The sequence below is a fragment of the Oncorhynchus nerka genome, linkage group LG15 (assembly GCF_034236695.1).
Source record: "Oncorhynchus nerka isolate Pitt River linkage group LG15, Oner_Uvic_2.0, whole genome shotgun sequence".
NCBI lineage: Eukaryota > Metazoa > Chordata > Actinopteri > Salmoniformes > Salmonidae > Oncorhynchus > Oncorhynchus nerka.
The window spans coordinates 95,751,850-95,776,100 of NC_088410.1; the positions used below are offsets into that span (position 1 = coordinate 95,751,850).

General features: G+C 42.1%; 2 protein-coding genes across 4 annotated transcripts in view; both read left to right on the plus strand.

The window, feature by feature from the left end:
* LOC115124697 (retinol dehydrogenase 7-like) overlaps nucleotides 1–3,369 on the plus strand; it is a 40,627-nt gene extending 37,258 nt beyond the window's left edge. The window contains exon 7 of the mRNA XM_065002077.1: nucleotides 2,107–3,369. Within this exon, the coding sequence (XP_064858149.1) occupies nucleotides 2,107–2,327 (221 nt within the window). The 3' untranslated portion in view covers nucleotides 2,328–3,369. The remainder of the gene's footprint in view (nucleotides 1–2,106) is intronic.
* A 275-nt stretch (nucleotides 3,370–3,644) lies between these two features.
* Nucleotides 3,645–24,251, plus strand: part of LOC115121298 (glutaminase kidney isoform, mitochondrial-like) — a 38,309-nt gene continuing 17,702 nt past the window's right edge. The window contains exons 1-7 of one of the 3 annotated variants that reach the window (XM_029650358.2): nucleotides 3,645–4,064; nucleotides 4,256–4,349; nucleotides 10,344–10,465; nucleotides 15,129–15,258; nucleotides 22,516–22,595; nucleotides 23,307–23,470; nucleotides 23,704–23,762. In XM_029650358.2, the coding sequence (XP_029506218.1) occupies nucleotides 3,853–4,064; nucleotides 4,256–4,349; nucleotides 10,344–10,465; nucleotides 15,129–15,258; nucleotides 22,516–22,595; nucleotides 23,307–23,470; nucleotides 23,704–23,762 (861 nt within the window). In that variant the 5' untranslated portion in view covers nucleotides 3,645–3,852. Of the gene's footprint in view, nucleotides 4,065–4,249; nucleotides 4,350–10,343; nucleotides 10,466–15,128; nucleotides 15,259–22,515; nucleotides 22,596–23,306; nucleotides 23,471–23,703; nucleotides 23,763–24,251 lie in introns of all 3 variants that reach the window. The other 2 variants (XM_029650357.2, XM_029650359.2) reach the window with 2 other exon arrangements.

Consider the following 24,251-nt stretch of genomic DNA (forward strand, 5'->3'; position numbering starts at 1 on the left):
CCAGCAGCAGCAGTGGCTAGTAGCAGCAGCAGCAGCAGCAGCGGCAGCAGTGGCAGTAGCGGTGGTAGCAGCAGCAGCAGCAGCAACAAGCTGGTAGTAGTAGTAGCAGCAGTAGTGGTAGCAGCTGGTGGCACAGCAGCGGCAGTGGCAGCAGCAGCAGCAGCGGCAGCAGCAGCAGTAGCAGTAGAAGTAGCAGGTAGTGGTGGTGGCAGTAGCGTAGCAGCATTAGTGGTGGCAGTAGCAGTGTTGCAGCAGTGCAGTAGTAGCAGCAGTGGCAGCAGCAGTGGCAGCAGCAGCAGTGGGGTGGTAGCGGCAGGTGCAGCAGTAGCAGTATAAGCAGTGGTGGTGCAGCAGTAGTGGTAGCAATAGGCAGCAGCAGCAGCAGTAGCAGCAGTGGAGGCTGTGGTCAGCAGTGGCCCTTGCAGTGGTGGTGCAGCGGCGCTTCAACAGCAGCGGCAGTGGAAACGTTCCAGCTCAATAGTAGCGCCTATGCAGCAGCAGCAGCAGCAGCAGCAGCAGCAGTGGTGCAGCAGTGGCAGTGGCAGCAGCAGCAGCAGCAGCAGCAGCAGCAGCAGTGCAGCAGCAGCAGCAGCAGTGGTGGCAGCAGTGGCAGCAATGGGCAGTAGCAGTGGTAGCAGTGGTGGTGGCAGTGGCAGCGGCGGCAGCAGCAGCAGCAGTAGCAGCAGCAGCAACGGCAGTAGCAGCAGTAGTAGCAGTAGTGGCAGCAGCAGCAGCAGCAGCAGCAGCAGCAGTAGCAGCAGCAGCAGCAGCAGCAGTAGTAGCAGCAGCAGCAGCAGCTGGCAGTGGCAGCAGTAGCAGCAGCAGTAGCAGCAGCAGCGTTAGCAGCCGTAGCAGTGGCAGCAGCAGCAGCAGCAGGGCAGTAGCAGCAGTAGTAGTAGCTGCAGTAGAGGCAGTAGCAGCAGTAGCTGTTATCCATCGAATGAGAATTTAGGTTAAATCATGGTCTTGTCTCACACAGGGTTAAAATCTCTAATCTTGTTTCAGGGGCCAATGAGATTATCTAGTAACTTTCCAAGAAAAACCCTTTCTCTTATCCTGTAGCCTTGTCTGAGCCAGAACAGTCCATAGGGCAGGAGCCTAATCTGCTCTTTCTGTAGCATGACACAGCTTGATGTACAAATCCAATATTATTTGTCACATGCACCAAATACAACAGGTGTAGACTTTGCTGTGAAAATCTTACTTATGAAGCCTTTGAAAATGTTTTTTAATGAAAAAAAAAAAAAAAAAATAGCAACACAATAAAATAACAATAACTAGGCTTTATACAGGTATGTTCTGGGACAGAACCCTGTGTGTCCTTGTTCAACCCCTCTCCTCTCCTCTCCTCTCCTCTCCTCTCCTCTCCTCTCCTCTCCTCTCCTCTCCTGTCCTGTCCTCTCCTCTCCTCTCCTCTCCTCTCCTCTCTCTCTCCTCTCCTCTCCTCTCCTCTCCTCTCCTCTCCTCTCTTCTCTTCTATTCTATTCTTCTCCCCTCACATCACCTTTCATTTCCTCCTCTCCTCTCCTCTCCTCTCCTCTCCTCTCCTCTCCTCTCCTCTCCCTCTCCTCTCCTCTCTCTCCTCTCCTCTCCTCTCCTCTCCCCTCCCCTCCTCTCTCCTCTCCCCTCCCTCTCCTCCTCCCTCCCTCCCTTCCCCTCTCTCTCCTCCTCTCTTCTTTTCTAGTCTTCTCCCCTCCCATCACCTTTCATCTCCTCTCCTCTCCTCTCCTCTCCTCTCCTCTCCTCTCCTCTCCTCTCCTATCTTCTTTTCTAGTGTTCTCCCCTCCCATCATCTCCTCTCCTCATCTCCTCTCCTCTCCTCTCCTCTCCTCTCCTCTCCTCTCCTCTCCTCTCCTCCTCCCCCTCCCTCCCCTCCCCTCCCTCCTCCTCTCTTCTTTTCTAGTCTTCTCCCCTCCCATCACCTTTCATCTCCTCTCCTCTCCTCTCCTCTCCTCTCCTCTCCTCTCTTCTTTTCTAGTCTTCTCCCCCTCCCATCACCTTTCATTTCCTCCCTCCTCTCCCCTCCCCTCTCCTTCAGTCCTATACCATTTACTGTACAACATCTTAACAGTTTTAACAATATCACATCCCCCCCAACCTGTCCAGACATACAGATCCAACGGTTGATCATGAACGCAGTGTGTGACTCGGACCTGAGTAAAGTGACTAACTGCATGGAGCATGCCTTGGCGTCTAGCTACCCCCGAACCCGCTACAGTGCCGGCTGGGACGCTAAATTGGGATGGATCCCCCTCTCTTACATGCCATCCTGTGTCATCGACATTGGGCTGAAACTGGTGATGCCACGACCTGCTAAGAGTGTCTAGAGTTCATTAGCATACAATACATTGCAATATAACACAATATAAACCCATACTATACAATACAATACTAATGAATACAAAATAATGTATTGTTTGAGTTCAAATGTACAGAACGTAGAGTAGCCTACACATTTAGAAAAGTTAATTCAATGTATTTCTTTATGTTGTCTGTGTTTTTAAAGCTAGATGATGTCCTATAGTTTTGAGAGAAAACATGGAATATTTGAAGTAGTGAATAATCACCTACTGTGCCTTTTCTTCGCCATTATTTATGTTCATTTCACTGAGGTCTACTACACCTGTTGTATTCAGCATTTCACTGTGAGGTCTACTACACCTGTTGTATTCAGCATTTCACTGTGAGGTCTACTACACCTGTTGTATTCAGCATTTCACTGTGAGGTCTACTACACCTGTTGTATTCAGCATTTCACTGTGAGGTCTACTACACCTGTTGTATTGAGCATTTCACTGTGAGGTCTACTACACCTGTTGTATTCAGCATTTCACTGTGAGGTCTACTACACCTGTTGTATTCAGCATTTCACTGTAAGGTCTACTACACCTGTTGTATTCAGCATTTCACTGTAAGGTCTACTACACCTGTTGTATTCAGCATTTCACTGTGAGGTCTACTACACCTGTTGTATTCAGCATTTCACTGTGAGGTCTACTACACCTGTTGTATTCAGCATTTCACTGTAAGGTCTACTACACCTGTTGTATTCAGCATTTCACTGTGAGGTCTACTACACCTGTTGTATTCAGCATTTCACTGTGAGGTCTACTACACCTGTTGTATTCAGCATTTCACTGTAAGGTCTACTACACCTGTTGTATTCAGCATTTCACTGTGAGGTCTACTACACTTATTGTATTCAGCATTTCACTGTAAGGTCTACTACACCTGTTGTATTCAGTGCATGTGACTAATAACATTTGATTTGAATAACCCTCATATTCAATAAGGCTGTTCTTATTGAAAGAACTGATGTCCATTATATGAACACAAATAATAAAATGAGACCAATTCATGATTTTGAAAGATTGTTTTGTTATATTCATCATTTAATAATTGCACAGAACATGTCTCTGTATACTCATCGCCAGCCTATGTCATGACTTCTCCCTACATACCTCACTTGAGTTGCTCGAAGTATTTCAAAACATAGTCTACAGGTTGCAGCCAGCCCCTGAGTATTTGAAACGTTGTCTCTTTGGCGCCAGACCTTGTGTTAATCATCTCCTAGAATGTGCTTGGTTGTAATTTCTCATTGGTCACTGTGCTGACCAATGCCCGACCTGACAATACTCAGACGTCGTCGCCAGAGCTCGCTGCTTGTGCTCTCACCGCGACAAGTTTAGAACGTGACAACAGGATTTGATCTGTATAACTGTTGTGGATTTGGCCAAAAGCGGAACTATCAGACTGCGGGGAAATAGTGGAAAGTAACGAAAATAACGAGAAGGTTTCCCGAAGGCAGTTATTCTCCTAGTCTGCTCTTATTTGTGTATAAAGTTGTAAACCATGCATTGTTTGAAAATATTACGGGTGACCAACGCAGCAGCTGTGCAAACCTTTGTGACAGACGCCACTAAAAAAGTGATCAAAAAGTTGTGTTATAACTGTTTATTACCGGGTTGTCATCGTACCGTTAAAATTCACTGTTTCAACACAAGTTCAACAGATCAGCACCGTATTGGAACAACCTCAGATATGGACCACGTGCTTCCCAAACTGTGAGTTTGTGTTACTATATTGGTCCAATTCAATGATGTGTGTGTGTGTGTGACATGCAATTATATCTCTTAAAACAACGCTTTTCTCCTTTTTTTCATCAATCATCCATTAGTCTATAAATATGATTTGAATAGGTTTTAGCGTGTGTCTGTGTTGCGTAAACTGTCCTCTTATGTTGCTGTAGGAGCAGTGATGTAAAGGGTCTGTTCTCAGGAGTTGAAGATATGCTTTTCTACACCATCACAGATGGTCAGGAACAAGTCCCCGTCTCACACTTTATCTCTGTGAGTGCACACATCAGTTAACCTGTACAAGAATGGAGATTCCATTAGAAACTAAATAGATGACTCTGTAGCCTAATAATATATATATATATAATTTCTCACACAACCCTCCTTGACAACAAACTCTCTCTCAGTTTAGCACAAATACATTTCAAGACAGCACAATTAGTTTGAGTCATTTCACTTTTTAAAATTAATTATCTGTATGTTATTGCATTTTCTAAATACTATTAGTCACTCAAACAAAGGATATATTCAACTATTGCAAGAAACAGTGGGAAACAGCAGGGTGAATACACACAGAGGTGTATCGTAGAACAGTATTTAATTATGTTATTGTAATGACATACTCTCCATACCTCCAGGCCCGATGGAGGACTGGAAGGAATGTGTCTGGTGAAGATCACATCAGTCAAAAGATTACCTTATATATTTACTACAGAGACTATATTACCCTATATAGTTACTACAGAGACTATATTACCCTATATAGTTACTACAGAGACTATATTACCCTATATAGTTACTACAGAGACTAGATTACCCTATATAGTTACTACAGAGATTACCCTATATAGTTACTACAGAGACTATATTACCCTATATAGTTACTACAGAGACTAGATTACCCTATATAGTTACTACAGAGATTACCCTATATAGTTACTACAGAGACTATATTACCCTATATAGTTACTACAGAGACTATATTACCATATATAGTTACTACAGAGACTATATTACCCTATATAGTTACTACAGAGACTATATTACCCTATATAGTTACTACAGAGACTATATTACCCTATATAGTTACTACAGAGACTATATTACCCTATATAGTTACTACAGAGACTATATTACCTATATAGTTACTACAGAGACTATATTACCCTATATAGTTACTACAGAGACTATATTACCCTATATAGTTACTACAGAGACTATATTACCCTATATAGTTACTACAGAGACTAGATTACCCTATATAGTTACTACAGAGATTACCCTATATAGTTACTACAGAGACTATATTACCCTATATAGTTACTACAGAGACTAGATTACCCTATATAGTTACTACAGATATTACCCTATATAGTTACTACAGAGACTATATTACCCTATATAGTTACTACAGAGACTATATTACCCTATATAGTTACTACAGAGACTAGATTACCCTATATAGGTACTACAGAGACTATATTACCCTATATAGTTACTACAGAGACTATATTACCCTATATAGTTACTACAGAGACTAGATTACCCTATATAGTTACTACAGAGACTATATTACCCTATATAGTTACTACAGAGACTGTATTACCCTATATAGTTACTACAGAGACTATATTACCCTATATAGTTACTACAGAGACTAGATTACCCTGCATAGTTACTACAGAGACTATATTACCCTGCATAGTTACTACAGAGACTATATTACCCTGGATAGTTACTACAGAGACTATATTACCCTGTATAGTTACTACAGAGACTATATTACCCTGCATAGTTACTACAGAGACTATATTACCCTATATAGTTACTACAGAGACTATATTACTCTGCATAGTTACTACAGAGACTATATAGTTACTAGAGAGACTAGATTGCTCTGCATAGTTACTACAGAGACTTTATTACCCTGCATAGTTACTACAGAGACTATATTACTCTGCATAGTTACTACAGAGACTATATTACTCTGCATAGTTACTACAGAGACTATATTACCCTGTATAGTTACTACAGAGACTAGATAGTTACTACAGAGACTATATTACCCTGCATAGTTACTACAGAGACTAGATAGTTACTACAGAGATTGTATTACCCTGCATAGTTACTACAGAGACTAGATAGTTACTACAGAGACTAGATTACCCTGTATAGTTACTGCAGAGACTATATAGTTACTACAGAGACTAGATAGTTACTACAGAGACTAGATTACCCTATATAGTTACTACAGAGACTAGATAGTTACTACAGAGATTGTATTACCCTGCATAGTTACTACAGAGACTAGATAGTTACTACAGAGACTAGATTACCCTGTATAGTTACTACAGAGACTAGATCGTTACTGCAGAGACTATATAGTTACTACAGAGACTAGATAGTTACTACAGAGACTAGATTACCCTATATAGTTACTACAGAGATTACCCTATATAGTTACTACAGAGACTATATAGTTACTACAGAGACTATATAGTTACTACAGAGACTATATAGTTACTACATAGACTAGATAGTTACTACAGAGACTAGATTACTCTATATAGTTACTACAGAGACTAGATTACCCTATATAGTTACTACAGAGACTATATTACCCTATATAGTTACTACAGAGACTAGATTACCCTATATAGTTACTACAGAGACTAGATTACCCTATATAGTTACTACAGAGACTAGATTACCCTATATAGTTACTACAGAGACTATATTACCCTATATAGTTACTACAGAGACTAGATTACCCTATATAGTTACTACAGAGACTAGATTACCCTATATAGTTACTACAGAGACTAGATTACTCTATATAGTTACTACAGAGACTAGATTACCCTATACAGTTACTACAGAGACTAGATTACCCTATATAGTTACTACAGAGACTAGATTACTCTGTATAGTTACTACAGAGACTAGATTACTCTATATAGTTACTACAGAGACTATATAGTTACTACAGAGACTATATAGTTACTACAGAGACTATATAGTTACTACAGAGACTATATAGTTACTACAGAGACTAGATACTTACTACAGAGACTATATTACCCTGTATAGTTACTACATAGACTAGATAGTTACTACAGAGACTATATAGTTACTACAGAGACTAGATAGTTACTACAGAGACTATATTACCCTGTATAGTTACTACATAGACTAGATAGTTACTACAGAGACTATATAGTTACTACAGAGATGACTCTATATAGTTACTACAGAGATTACTCTATATAGTTACTACAGAGACTAGATTACTCTATATATTTACTACAGAGATTACTCTATATAGTTACTACAGAGACTAGATTACCCTATATAGTTACTACAGAGATTACTCTATATAGTTACTACAGAGACTAGATTACTCTATATATTTACTACAGAGATTACCCTGTATAGTTACTACAGAGACTAGATTACTCTATATATTTACTACAGAGATTACCCCGCATAGTTACTACAGAGATGATATATTTACTACAGAGACTACATAGTTACTACAGAGACTATATAGTTACTACAGAGACTAGATAGTTACTACAGAGACTAGATAGTTACTACAGAGACTAGATAGTTACTACAGAGACTAGATAGTTACTACAGAGACTAGATAGTTACTACAGAGACTAGATAGTTACTACAGAGACTATATAGTTACTACAGAGACTAGATAGTTACTACAGAGACGATATAGTTACTACAGAGACTAGATAGTTACTACAGAGACTAGATAGTTACTACAGAGACTAGATAGTTACTACAGAGACTATATAGTTACTACAGAGACTAGATAGTTACTACAGAGACTATATAGTTACTACAGAGACTATATAGTTACTACAGAGACTAGATTACCCTGCATAGTTACTACAGAGACTAGAATACTCTATATAGTTACTACAGAGACTAGATTACTCTATATAGTTACTACATAGACTAGATCACTCTATATAGTTACTACAGAGACTAGATTACCCTATATAGTTACTACAGAGACTAGATAGTTACTACAGAGATTACTCTATATAGTTACTACAGAGACTAGATTACCCTATATAGTTACTACAGAGACTAGATAGTTACTACAGAGATTACCCTGCATAGTTACTACAGAGATGATATAGTTACTACAGAGACTATATAGTTACTACAGAGACTATATAGTTACTACAGAGACTAGATAGTTACTACAGAGACTAGATAGTTACTACAGAGACGATATGGTTACTACAGAGACTAGATAGTTACTACAGAGACTAGATTACCCTGTATAGTTACTACAGAGACTAGATAGTTACTACAGAGACTATATAGTTACTACAGAGACTAGATAGTTACTACATAGACTATATAGTTACTACAGAGACTATATAGTTACTACAGAGACTATATAGTTACTACAGAGACTAGATAGTTACTACAGAGACGATATAGTTACTACAGAGACTACATAGTTACTACAGAGACTATATAGTTACTACAGAGACTAGATTGCCCTGTATAGTCACTACAGAGACTACATAGTTACTACAGAGACTAGATAGTTACTACAGAGACTAGATAGTTACTACAGAGACTAGATAGTTACTACATTGACTATATAGTTACTACAGAGATTACCCTGCATAGTTACTACAGAGACTAGATAGTTACTACAGAGACTAGATAGTTACTACAGAGACTAGATAGTTACTACAGAGACTATATAGTTACTACAGAGACTATATAGTTACTACAGAGACTATATAGTTACTACAGAGACTATATTACCCTGTATAGTTACTACAGAGACTAGATCGTTACTGCAGAGACTATATAGTTACTACAGAGATTATGTAGTTACTACAGAGACTATATAGTTACTACAGAGACTATATTACCCTTTATAGTTACTACAGAGACTAGATCGTTACTGCAGAGACTAGATAGTTACTACAGAGACTAGATAGTTACTACAGAGACTATATTACCCTTTATAGTTACTACAGAGACTAGATCGTTACTGCAGAGACTATATAGTTACTACAGAGACTATATAGTTACTACAGAGACTATATTACCCTACATAGTTACTACAGAGACTAGATCGTTACTGCAGAGACTATATAGTTACTACAGAGACTATATAGTTACTACAGAGACTATATAGTTACTACAGAGATGACATAGTTACTACAGATATTATATAGTTACTACAGAGACCACATAGTTACTACCGAGACTATATTACCCTACATAGTTACTACAGAGACTAGATCGTTACTGCAGAGACTAGATAGTTACTACAGAGATTATATAGTTACTACAGAGACTATATAGTTACTACAGAGACTAGATTACCCTACATAGTTACTACAGAGACTAGATAGTTACTACAGAGACTATATAGTTACTACAGAGACTAGATTACCCTGCATAGTTACTACAGAGACTAGATAGTTACTACAGAGACTATATTACCCTGCATAGTTACTACAGAGACTAGATTGCCCTGTATATTTACTACAGAGACTAGATTGCCCTATATAGTTACTACAGAGACTAGATAGTTACTACATAGACTATATAGTTACTACAGAGACTAGATTGCCCTGTATAGTTACTACAGAGACTATATAGTTACTACAGAGACTATATAGTTTCTACAGAGACTAGATAGTTACTACAGAGACTATATAGTTTCTACAGAGACTACATAGTTACTACAGAGACTATATAGTTACTACAGAGACTATATTACCCTACATAGTTTCTACAGAGACTATATAGTTACTACAGAGACTATATTACCCTACATAGTTTCTACAGAGACTTCATAGTTACTACAGAGACTACATAGTTACTACAGAGACTAGATTGTTACTACAGAGACTAGAAGGTTACTACACAGACTATATTACCCTGTATAGTTACTACAGATACTAGATAGTTACTACAGAGACTACATAGTTACTACAGAGAGGCTCTGTCAGTGGGTTACAAGATGAGTTAAAGTTAGTTCCTGTGACATTAGTTCACATCCAAGTGTCTCTCATAACAGTATTAATAACTTGGCGTGACTGTTTTATTTCCAGTAAAAAAAAATGTTTTGCCGATGCCATAATATCCCATGATGCCTTTCTCCCTAATCGAACCCTATCTATGTTATTTATCATTGAATTTGATTTTACTGTAAAAGTGTCTTGCAATTTTAAATGCGCTTTAAATAAAGTTTGATTTTGATTTGATCAGGCCCTGAAGAAAACTGGTCTTAACGCGTCAGACCCCCGACTGAAGGACTGTATGGACAAGCTGCAACGCTCCGTAACGGAATCCTTTCATGACGTCATGATGGACCGGGAACTCTTCCACAAGTGAGTCGTCTATCTTGTCGGCTAGTTGGATCTAGCCGCTCCCAAATCTCTCCATACCCCTACCCCTTAACCCCAAGGTATATTGCATAGCATTGTTGAAACTTCCATATTGCTTACATCTACAGGTCTGCAAAATCAAAAGGTTTTGGGTCAAAGGGGAGGGGGTAGGGAGCGATTTGGGCCCTGCTTCTAGAGCCACTCCTTTATTTTATTTAACCTTTGTTAGTTAAATAATGAGGCCCTTTATCTGCTTCGCCAGAGTCTGATGATCTCATGGATACCGTTTTTATGTCTCTGCGTGAGGTTGAAGGAAGTTGCTAACTAGCGCTAGCGCAATTGCTAACTAGAGTTAGCATAATGACGGGAAGTCTATGGTATCTGCTATGCTAGCAAATACCCATAGACTTCCAGTCATTGCGCTAACACTGGTTAGCATTGGCTCGCGAAAATTCATCTAACTTCCTTCATACTTGACACAGAGACATAAACATGATATCCATGAGTTAATCTGACTGAGGAAGTAGATAAAGGTCCTCTTTGCCAAAATCCTGAAGTATCCCTTAGATTCTTGTGATTCGAAATCAAAATGTATTTGTCACTCTTGCCAAGTACAACAGGTGTAGACTTTACCCTGAAATGTTTACTTACAAGCCCTTTCCCAACAAAGCAGAGTTAAAATGTAAGGAAATTAGCAAACAAAATGAGAAAATACAAAAAAATATATAATAACGATTAGATACTGTAATTTTATTTCGATTTGATGTTCCAAACATATTGGTGCATTCGTGAAGTATTCAGACCCCTTGACTTTTTCCACATCTTGTTACGTTACAGCCTTATTCTATAATGTATTACATAAAAACATGACAAATGACAAAGTGAAAACAGGTTTTTAGAATTTATTGCAAATGTATTAAAAATAAAAAACAGAAATACCTTATTTACATAAATATTCAGACCCTTTGCTATGAGACTCGAAATTGAGCTCAGGTGCATCCTGTTTCCATTGATCATCCTTGAAATGTTTCTACAACTTGATTGGAGTCCACCTGTGGTAAATTCAATTGATTGGACATGATTTGGAAAGGAACACACCTGTCTATATAAGGTCCAACAGTTGACAGTGCATGTCAGAGCAAAAAGTAAGCCATGAGAACGAAGGAATTGTCCGTAGAGCTCCGAGACAGGATTGTGTCGAGGCACAGATCTAGGGAAGGGTACTCCAATATTTCTGCAGCATTGAAGGTCCCATCCATCATTCTTAAATGGAAGATGTTTGGAACCACCAAGACTCTTCAAGAGCTGGCCGCCCGGCCAAACTGAGCAATCGGGGGAGAAGTGCCTTGGTCAGGGAGGTGACCCAGAACCCGATGGTCACTCTGACAGAGCTCCAGAGTTCCTCTGTGGAGATGGGAGAACCTTCCAGAAGGACAACCATTTCTGCAGCACTCCACCAATCAGGCCTTTATGGTAGAGTGGCCAGACAGAAGCCACTCCTCAGTAAAAGGCACATGACAGCCAGATGTGGGAAAAGTGAAGAGGTCCTCTCTACCCTTCTCCACCTCTCTCTACCCCTCTATACCTCTCCACCCCTCTCCACCCCTCTCTACCCCTCTCCACCCCTCTCTACCCCTCTCTACCCCTCTCCACCCCTCTCTACCCCTCTCCACCCCTCTACCCCTCTCTACCCTTCTCCACCTCTCTCTACCCCTCTCTACCTCTCTCTACCCCTCTCTACCCCTCTCCACCTCTCTCTACCCCTCTCCACCCCTCTACCCCTCTCCACCTCTCTCTACCCCTCTCTACCCCTCTACACCTCTCCACCCCTCTCTACCCCTCTCCACCCCTCTACCCCTCTCCACCTCTCTCTACCCCTCTCTACCCCTCTACACCTCTCCACCCCTCTACCCCTCTCTACCTCTCTCTACCCCTCTCTGCCCCTCTACACCTCTCCACCCCTCTCTACCCCTCTATCTACCCCTCTCCACCTCACTCTACCCCTCTACCTCTCTCTCTACCCCTCTCCACCTCACTCTACCCCACTACACCTCTCTCTACCCCTCTCCACCTCTCTCTACCCCTCTCCACCCCTCTACCCCTCTCCACCTCTCTCTACCCCTCTCTACCCCCTCTACACCTCTCCACCCCTCTCTACCCCTCTCCACCCCCTCTACCCCTCTCCACCTCTCTCTACCCCTCTCTACCCCTCTACACCTCTCCACCCCTCTACCCCTCTCTACCTCTCTCTACCCCTCTCTACCCCTCTACACCTCTCCACCCCTCTCTACCCCTCTCCACCTCTCTCTACCCCTCTCCACCTCTCTCTACCCCTCTACACCTCTCCACCCCTCTCTACCCCTCTCCACCCCTCTACCCCTCTCCACCTCTCTCTACCCCTCTCCACCTCACTCTACCCCTCTCCACCTCACTCTACCCCTCTACACCTCTCTCTACCCCTCTCCACCTCACTCTACCCCTCTCTACCCCTCTCTACCCCTCTCTACCCCTCTCCACCCCTCTCTACCCCTCTCCACCTCTCTCTACCCCTCTCCACCTCTCTCTACCCCTCTACACCTCTCCACCCCTCTACCCCTCTCCACCCCTCTACCCCTCTCCACCTCTCTCTACCCCTCTCCACCTCACTCTACCCCTCTACACCTCTCTCTACCCCTCTCCACCTCACTCTACCCCTCTCTACCCCTCTCTACCCCTCTCCACCCCTCTCTACCCCTCTCTACCTCTCTCTCTTGCTTTCTCTCTCCACCTCTCGCTAGCTCTCTCCACCTCTTTCTCCACCTCTCTCTACACCTCTCTGCACCTCTCTACCCCTCTCTACCTCTCGCTAGCTCTCTACACCTCTCTGCATCTCTCTACCCCTCTCTGCCTCTCTAACACACATTTTCGTCTCCTCTTACTGCAAAGTGCCATGATAGAGACAGGCTATAAATACCCTGACCCCTTCAGCATTCCACATGATTAATCCAGGGTCTGTTGTAGGCCTACATTATACTGTATTTCTCTCTGTCACACACGCACGCACGCACGCACACACACACACACACACACACACACACACACACACACACACACACACACACACACACACACACACACACACACACACACACACACACACACAGACAGACAGACAGACAGACAGACAGACAGACAGACAGACAGCTCCTCTCTCTCTCTCTCTGTGTCATTTAATCTTCAGACAGACTGTCTGTCTGTCTGTCTGTCTGTCTGTCTGTGTTTAAGAGTTAGCTAGAGACAACAGCATGTGTGCTCTCACTCGGTGCGCTCGCCTACGTATTGTCTGCATGTATTTGTGTGAGGGCAGTGGGTGGGTAGTCTTGTTGTGGGCTACAGGGCAGGCAACGACTCGGATTGATAGATGCCAGCTGGCTTGGACCTTGGGGCCACACATACACACGCATGCCCACACATACACACAGCCAAAATGAGAGACGTTTAGTCTTTATCATGACACACCATGACTCTGATTTATAACTATGGAGTCAGGAATTAGTGTATGGTTACTTATTAACTTACTTATTTGATTATAATTAGAATTGTGTACTGTCGCTTTAAGAAACTCCTATCAGTTCTTTGAAAAGATACGATGATTCCTTTGAGGCAGCACTGAGTGACACTTCCTGAGGTGCAGTTGAATGACCGTTATTCCACCTCTTCTACCGTTGTTTTTTTTGTTTCCTAATCTTGGTGCTGATAAAGTGGTTTGAATTGCTGTGGAAAATAGGGTTCAGCTGAGCCATGTGAGAATGTGAACGTTATTGTCTGTGACACACACAGCTAATTATGTATCCATGTGTCCTATTAAAAGGCCGATCAATGCCTTATTATGTCCTACAACCCAACCCAAAGTACGTTTTTGGTTTCCGACTGGTTCTGGGAACGAAACCATACGTTTCCGGTAAAACTGAAAGTTTTGTAAACGTTCTGAGAATGGAAGTGAACATTTTGTCTGGTCTGGGAACGTACATTTTTAGGTTACCAGGGAGGTTCTGAGAACGTTTTACTATGCTTCCCTCAAAAGAGTTTTGTTGACGCTGAGAACAGAATGCATGTTCTTAAATAACATTCTTAGAACGTTCTTTGAACGTTACCAATGTTTCCTTGTGTGGTTTTTATGGAACGTTTTCTTAATGTTATGAGAACATTATTGTACTAGAACCAAGAGGAAACCTGTAGGAAACGTTATGCTGAAGTACTGAAATTCCCACCAAATTCCCAGGAACATATGTTTCTCATAACGTTATGTGCTAGCTGTGTATCCTGCACATTTTCCAGAATGTTGTGGGAAGGTTGTATGCAAAATAACCACAGGACAACCACACACTAATAAACATATGGTTCTCAGAACGTTATGTGCTAGCTGGGAGTAGACCCTTTAAAATGTACACTATGAGAAGCACTGGTTTCTGAACCGACAATAATTTACTCTGAATGAGAATCCTTTCATAGTTATTAACTCCAATTCATTGCCATAGTTGAAACACTCTCCTTAATGGGAAAAGACAGTTGAGTCTAACACTGTGTAATTCAGAATTAATGTTCTAGGGCTCTGGTTCAATGACAAAGGGTATTCATTTCCTTATTTCAGTTCTAATGAAAATGCTGTTGTTGTAACGATCCTCAGGTGTGTTGGTGGGAACATAGTGCTTCTGATTCAGGCCTTCAGAAAGAAGTTCATCATCCCTGAGTTTGATGCCTTTGTAACAAAGATAGATCAAATCTACGACACCGTCCAGAAAAACCATGACGGACATGTAAGTATATCTGTTTACTGTGTACAGTAGTTTAACGTGTGCAGTAGTATCTATTTAATGTCTGCAGTAGTATCTGTTTCCGTGTACAGTAGTATCTGTTTCCGTGTACAGTAGTTTAACGTGTACAGTAGTTTAATGTGTACAGTAGTAGCTGTTTAATGTGTACAGTAGTATCTGTTTACCGTGTACAGTAGTTTAACGTGTACAGTAGTATCTGTTTCCGTGTACAGTAGTTTAACGTGTACAGTAGTTTAATGTGTACAGTAGTAGCTGTTTAATGTGTACAGTAGTATCTGTTTACCGTGTACAGTAGTATCTGTTTACCGTGTACAGTAGTATCTGTCTAACGTGTACAGTAGTATCTATCTAACGTGTGCAGTAGTATCTGTTTCCGTGTACAGTAGTATCTATCTAACGTGTACAGTAGTATCTGTTTCCGTGTACAGTAGTTTACCGTGTACAGTAGTTTAACGTGTACAGTAGTATCTGTTTACCGTGTACAGTAGTATCTATTTAATGTCTGCAGTAGTATCTGTTTCCGTGTACAGTAGTATCTGTTTAATGTGTACAGTAGTTTACCGTGTACAGTAGTATCTGTTTCCGTGTACAGTAGTATCTGTTTCCGTGTGCAGTAGTATCTGTTTCCATGTGCAGTAGTATCTGTTTACCGTGCACAGTAGTAGCTGTTTAATGTGTGCAGTAGTAGCTGTTTACCGTGTACAGTAGTATCTGTTTACCGTGTACAGTAGTAGCTGTTTACCATGTACAGTAGTAGCTGTTTACTGTGTACAGTAGTTTAACGTGTACAGTAGTATCTGTTTACCGTGTACAGTAGTATCTGTTTACCGTGTGCAGTAGTATCTGTTTACCGTGTACAGTAGTATCTGTTTAACGTGTACAGTAGTATCTGTTTACCGTGTACAGTAGACTCTGTTTACTGTGTACAGTAGTTTAACGTGTACAGTAGTATCTGTTTACCGTGTACAGTAGTATCTGTTTACCGTGTACAGTAGACTCTGTTTACCGTGTACAGTAGTATCTGTTTACTGTGTACAGTAGTTTAACGTGTGCAGTAGTATCTGTTTACCGTGTACAGTAGACTCTGTTTACCGTGTACAGTAGTATCTGTTTACCGTGTACAGTAGTATCTGTTTACTGTGTACAGTAGTTTAACGTGTGCAGTAGTATCTGTTTACCGTGTACAGTAGACTCTGTTTACCGTGTACAGTAGTATCTGTTTACTGTGTACAGTAGTTTAACGTGTGCAGTAGTATCTGTTTACCGTGTACAGTAGACTCTGTTTACCGTGTACAGTAGTATCTGTTTACCGTGTACAGTAGTATCTGTTTACTGTGTACAGTAGTATCTGTTTACCGTGTACAGTAGACTCTGTTTACCGTGTACAGTAGTATCTGTTTACCGTGTACAGTAGACTCTGTTTACCGTGTACAGTAGACTCTGTTTACCGTGTACAGTAGTATCTGTTTACCGTGTACAGTAGTATCTGTTTACCGTGTGCAGTAGTATCTGTTTACCGTGTACAGTAGTATCTGTTTACCGTGTACAGTAGTATCTGTTTACCGTGTACAGTAGTATCTGTTTACCGTGTACAGTAGTATCTGTTTACCGTGTACAGTAGTTTACCGTGTACAGTAGTATCTGTTTACCGTGTACAGTAGTATCTGTTTACCGTGTACAGTAGTTTACCGTGTACAGTAGTATCTGTTTACCGTGTACAGTAGTATCTGTTTACCGTGTACAGTAGACTCTGTTTACCGTGTACAGTAGACTCTGTTTACCGTGTACAGTAGACTCTGTTTACCGTGTACAGTAGACTCTGTTTACCGTGTACAGTAGTATCTGTTTACCGTGTACAGTAGTATCTGTTTACCGTGTACAGTAGTATCTGTTTACCGTGTACAGTAGTATCTGTTTACCGTGTACAGTAGTATCTGTTTACCGTGTACAGTAGTATCTGTTTACCGTGTACAGTAGTTTAACGTGTACAGTAGTATCTGTTTACCGTGTACAGTAGTATCTGTTTACCGTGTACAGTAGACTCAGTTTACCGTGTACAGTAGTATCTGTTTACCGTGTACAGTAGTATCTGTTTACCGTGTACAGTAGTATCTGTTTACCGTGTACAGTAGTATCTGTTTACCGTGTACAGTAGACTCAGTTTACCGTGTACAGTAGTATCTGTTTACCGTGTACAGTAGTATCTGTTTACCGTGTACAGTAGTATCTGTTTACCGTGTACAGTAGTATCTGTTTACCGTGTACAGTAGTATCTGTTTACCGTGTACAGTAGTATCTGTTTACCGTGTACAGTAGTATCTGTTTACCGTGTACAGTAGTATCTGTTTACCGTGTACAGTAGTATCTGTTTACCGTGTACAGTAGACTCTGTTTACCGTGTACAGTAGTATCTGTTTACCGTGTACAGTAGTATCTGTTTACCGTGTACAGTAGTATCTGTTTACCGTGTACAGTAGTATCTGTTTACCGTGTACAGTAGTATCTGTTTACCGTGTACAGTATTGGCTTCATGACCTCCTTCTGATTTAATGTGATTGCTGCAGGGAAGGGTATGTGTCATGATTAACAGATCAGGGTGCGATTCTGGTAATGTACAGGAACTTATGTCCATTTGTTCTCCCGATCTGGGATACCTCACCATCAAACGCCTGACTGCATTACCTCCTGAGATCATTTTCTTAGGTTATTGTCACCGCCATATACAGTTGAAGTCGGAAGTTTAATACATCTTAGATGTATGTTTAAATACATTTAAACTCAGTTTTTCACAATTCCTGACATTTCATCCTAGTAAAAATTCACTGTTTTAGGTCAGTTAGGATCACCACTTTATTTTAAGAATGTGAAATGTCAGAATAATAGTAGAGAGAATGATTTATTTCAGCTTTTATTTTCTTTCATCACATTCCCAGTGGGTCAGAAGTTTACATACACTCAATCAGTATTTGGTAGCATTGCCTTTAAATTGTTTAACTTGGGTCAAACTTTCATGTAGCCTTCCACAAGCTTCCCACAATAAGTTGGGTGAATTGTGGCCCATTCCTCCTGACAGAACTGGTGTAACTGAGTCAGGTTTGTAGGCCTCCTTTCTTTCACACGCTTTTTCAGTTCTGCCCACAAATGTTCTATAGGATTGAGGTCTGGGCTTTGTGATGGCCACTTCAATACCTTGACTTTGTTGTCCTTAAGCCATTTTGCCACAACTTTGGAAGAATGCTTGTGGTCATTGTCCATTTGGAAAACCCATTTGCGACCAAGCTTTAACTTCCTGACTGATATCTTGAGATGTTGCTTCAATCTAACCACATAATTTTACTTCCTTATGATGCCATCTATTTTGTGAAGTGCACCAGTCCCTCCTGCAGCAAAGCACCCCCACAACATGATGCTGCCACCCCGTGCTTCACTGTTGGGATGGTGTTCTTCGGCTTGCAAGCATCCCCCTTTTTCCTCCAAACATAACGATGATCATTATGGCCAAACAGTTCTATTTTTGTTTCATCAGACCAGAGGGCATTTCTCGAAAAAGTACCATCTTTGTCCCCATGTGCAGTTGCAAACCGTAGTCTGTCTTTTTTATGGCGGTTTTGGAACAGTGGCTTCTTCCATGCTGAGCGGCCTTTCAGGTTATGTCGACATTGGACTTGTTAGATACTTCTGTACCTGTTTCTTCCAGCATCTTCACAAAGTCCTTTGCTGTTGTTCTGGGATTGATTTGCACTTTTCGCACTAAAGTACGTTCATCTTTAGGAGACAGAACGCGTCTCCTTCCTGAGCGGTATCACGGCTGCGTGGTCCCATGGTGTTTATACTTGCGTACTATTATTTGTACAGATAAATGTGGTACCTTCAGGCATTTGGAAATTGCTCCCAAGGATGAGCCAGACTTGTGGAGGTCTAAAAAAAAATCTGATGTCTTGGCTGATTTCGTTAGATTTTCCCATGATGTCAAGCAAAGAGGCACTGCATTTGAAGGTATGCCTTGAAATACATCCACAGGTACACCTCCAATTGACTCAAATTAGGAAGCTTCAGAAGCTTCTAAAGCCATGACATCATTTTCTGGAATTTTCCAAGCTGTTTAAAGGCACAGTCAACTTAGTGTATGTAAACTTCTGACCCACTGGAATTATGATACAGTGAATTATAAGTGAAATAATCTGTCTGTAAACAATTGTTGGAACAATTACTTGTGTCATGCACAAAGTAGATGTCCTAACCGACTTGACAGAACTACAGTTTGTTAGCAAGACATTTCTCAATGAGCTACACTGGACTTTGTGTAAACTGGAAACCACATATCCTGAGGCCGCACTTATTGTAACTATTCATCTAATAAAGGAAATCTGAGGTAAACACTCCTGAAATTCAAACAACACATCTCCTGTGCTACACACGGGGAGAACACACTTGACCATTGTTACTCTCCCTTTGGGGATGGCTACAGTGCCCTCCACCGCCCTATCTCTGGCAAATTAGATTACGCCTCCATGCTGCTCCTCCCCGCCTATAGGCAGAAACTTAAACTAGAAGCACCTGTGGTAAGGACTGTCCAACGTTGGTCTGACCAATTGGAATCTATGCTTCAAGACTGTTTTGTTCACGCGGACTGGGAAATGTTCCTGGTCGCATCAGTATACACTGACTCAGTGACTGGGTTTATCAGGAAGTGGATAGAGGATGTTGTTCCTACTGTGATGATTAGAACTTGTCCAAACCAGAAAACCGTGAATAGATGGAAGCATTCTAGCAAAACTGAAAGCGTGAACCACATCATTTAACCACGGCAAGGTGACTGGAAACATGGACGTGTACAAACAGACCAGCTACGACCTCCGTAAGGCAATCAAAGAGACAAAACAACAGTACAGGGACAAAGTGGAGTTGCAATTCAACGGCTCAGACACAAGAAGCATGTGGCAGGGACTCCAGACAATCACAAATCATAAAGGGAAAGCCAGCCACATCGTGGACACTGACTCCTCACTGCCAGACAAACTGAACACCTTTTTCATCCGCTTCGAGGAAAAGAACACAGAGCCGCCGACGTGGGCTCCCGTCGCTCACGAGGACCGTGTGCTCCCGATCTTCTTGGCCGACGTGATTAAGTCGTTCAAGCGTGTTAACCCTTGCAAGGCTGCTGGACTGGTTGGAGTTTTTACGGACATTCAATCTCTCACTATCCCAGTCTGTTGTCCCCACATGCTTCAAGATGTCCTTCATTGTTCTTGCAGCCAAGAAGGCGAAGGTAACTGAACTAAATGGACAGGGTTAAAAGCTTCAAGTTCCTCGACCTGCACATCACTTAGGAACAGAAATGGTCCCTCCACACCGACAGCATGGTGAAGACAGCGCAAGAGCACCTCTTCAACCTCACAAGGCTGAATAAATTTGTCTTGGCCCCTAAGACACCATGAACTTCTATAGATGCACCGTCGAGAGCATTCTGTCGGGCTGTATCACCGCCCAATATAGCAACTGCACCACCCTCAACCGCAGGGCTCTCCAGAGGGTGGTGCAGTCAGTCCAACGCATTACTGGGGGCATACTGCCTGCCCTTCAGGACATCTACAACACCCATCATAGGAAGGCCAAGAAGATCATCAAAGATCTCAGCCACTCAAGCCACGGCCAGTTCACCCCACTACCATCTAGAAGGCGGAGACAGAGAGACTGAAAAACAGCTTCTATCTCCAGCAGAGTATGTGAGCAGAGTGGAGCCAAAAGTGAAATGCATTCCATGTGACTACCCCATGAAGCTGTTTGAGAGAATGCACAGAGGGTGCAAAGCTGTCATCAAGGCAAAGGGTGGCTACTTTGAAGAATCTCAGGTCTAAAATATATTTAGATTTGTTTAACACTTTTTTGGTTACGGCATGATTCCATATGTGTTATTTCATAGTTTTGATGTCTTCACTATTATTCTACAATGTAGAAAATAGTAAAAACCCTTGAATGAGTAGGTGTGTCCAAACTTTTGACTGGTACTGTATAACCACTGCTGTACACACCATTTCCATTCATATACTGTCCATACTGTCTATACACACCATATATATATATATATATATATATACTGTATATGTATATACAGCGCATTCGGAAAGTATTCAGGCCCCTTGGCATTTTCCCAATTTTTTTATGTTACAGCCTTATTCTAAAATTGATTAAATCATTTTTTCCCCGTCATCAATCTGCACAGCTTTTTTCAGGTCTCTACAGAGATGTTCGATCGGATTCAAGTCCGGTCTCTGGCGGGGCCACTCAAGGACATTCACAGACCTGTCCCAAAGCCACTCCTGTGTTGTCTAGGCTGTGTGCTTCGGGTCGTTGTCCTGATGGAAGGTGAACCTTCACCCCGGTCTGAGATCCCGAGCACTCTGGAGCAGGTTTTCATCAAGGATCTATCCATACTTTGCTCCGTTAATCTTTGTCTCAGTCCTGACTAGTCTCCCAGTCCCTTCCGCTGAGAAACATCCCAACAGCAAGATGCTGCCACCACCATGCTTCACCATAGAGGTGGTGCCAGGTTTCCTCCAGTCGTGACACTTGGCATTCAGGCCAAACAGTTCAATCTTAGTTTCATCAGACCAAAGAATCTTGTTTCTCATGATCTGAGAGTCTTTAGGTGCCTTTTAGCAAACTCCAAGCGGGCTGTCATGTGCCTTTTTACTGAAGAGTCGCTTCTGTCTGGCCACCATACCATAAATGCCTGATTGGTGGAGTGCTGCATAGATGGTTGTCCTTCTGGAAGGTTCTCCCATCTCCACATAGGAACTCTAGAGCTCTGTCTGAGTGACCATTGGGTTCTACAATCAAGTTGTAGAAACAACTCAAGGATGATCAATGGAAATTTCGAGTCTCATAGCAAAGGATCTGAATACTTATGTAAATAAGGTATTTCTGTTATTTATTTTTAAAACATTTGCCATTATGGGGTATCGTGTTTAGATTGCTGAGGAAAGTAAAATATTTAATTGAATAAGGATGTAGAATAAGGATGTAACGTAACAAAATGTGGAAAAATTCAAGCGGTCTGATACTTTTCCGAAGGCACTGTTTTTATTCCAGACTCTGACATTGTTAGTTCTGATATTTCTTAAAAATAAAAAAATGGGGGGGGGGCGGGGCTAACTGCATTTCTAGATATTACTGCACTGTGTTGGAGCTGGAAACATGCACCTGTTCTAATGGTCTGTCTGTACTTCCTGGTTACAGGTAGCAGTCTACATTCCCCACCTGGCCAAGTTCAGTCCTGATCTCTGGGGTGTGTCTCTGTGTACTGTAGATGGACAGAGGTATGTACAATAGTCCTGATCTCTGGGGGTGTGTCTCTGTGTACTGTAGATGGACAGAGGTATGTACAATAGTCCTGATCTCTGGGGGTGTGTCTCTGTGTACTGTAGATGGACAGAGGTATGTACAATAGTCCTGATCTCTGGGGTGTGTCTCTGTGTACTGTAGATGGACAGAGGTATGTACAATAGTCGTGATCTCTGGGGTGTGTCTCTGTGTACTGTAGATGGACAGAGGTTTGTACAATAGTCCTGATCTCTGGGGGTGTGTCTCTGTGTACTGTAGATGGACAGAGGATGTCTGGCAGGTTAAAAGTGATTTAAAAACATAACTGAATGTGAAATAGTTACTTATGCTGACAACTAGGCCTTCTCTCCCTTTCTTCTTTCTTCCCTGGTTTCTCTTCCTATCTCTTCCCCTGTTTTCCTCTCTCCTCCTGTCCTCTTTTTTTTCCTGTCTTCCCCCCATCTTCTCCTTTCCCTTTCTTCCCCTGTCTCCCTGTCTCCTCCCTGTCTCCTCCCTGTCTCCTCACTGTCTCCTCTCTGTCTCCTCCCTGTCTCCTCCCTGTCTCCTCTCTGTCTCCTCTCTGTCTCCTCCCTGTCTCCTCTCTGTCTCCTCCCTGTCTCCTCCCTGTCTCCTCCCTGTCTCCTCCCTGTCTCCTCTCTGTCTCCTCCCTGTCTCCTCCCTGTCTCCTCCCTGTCTCCTGCCTCCAGACACTCAGTAGGAGAAAGCAAACAGCCCTTCTGCCTCCAGTCGTGTGTGAAGCCTCTGGAGTATGCTGTAGCCATCCACGAGGCTGGGACAGAGAAGGTACACCGCTATGTGGGGATGGAGCCCAGCGGACTCAAGTTCAACAAGCTCTACCTGGATGAGGAAGGTGGGTAAAGGGGAACCCTTGCTATATTGTAGGGGTGTTAGTTAGTTTGGCGGAAGAATACGATTTGATTTCAGTAGAAGTTAAGGCCACTTGAGTTCAAAGTGACAAGATAGTTCTTATACTTCCTACCAAGTGGACATGATATCGTCTGTCTTAAGACTTGTCGCTCAAAATTCCACTTCTATGAATATACTGTGTTAAATCTGTTTTAACCCTGATACTTGTGTGCCTAGACAAACCCCACAACCCCATGGTGAATGCTGGAGCCATTGTCATCAGCTCTCTTATCAAGGTAACTAGGCAGACGGCCTACAGACCACACGTATTCAGGGTATGAGTACATCCTGCCTGACTGAATCTTCCCCTAAAACATCCCACCCTCAATGATGTGTCAACGATATACGTCACTGTCAGTACGTTTCTGAATCCACGTGGCTGAAACCCCACTGACGGTTCAGTGGTTTCTGAATCCACGTGGCTGAAACCCCACTGACGGTTCAGTGGTTTCTGAATCCACGTGGCTGAAACCCCACTGACGGTTCAGTGGTTTCTGAATCCACGTGGCTGAAACCCCACTGACGGTTCAGTGGTTTCTGAATCCACGTGGCTGAAACCCCACTGACGGTTCAGTGGTTTCTGAATCCACGTGGCTGAAACCCTACTGACGGTTCAGTGGTTTCTGAATCCACGTGGCTGAAACCCCACTGACGGTTCAGTGGTTTCTGAATCCACGTGGCTGAAACCAGTTCAATGTTTGACATGTAAAACAAATACAAACACA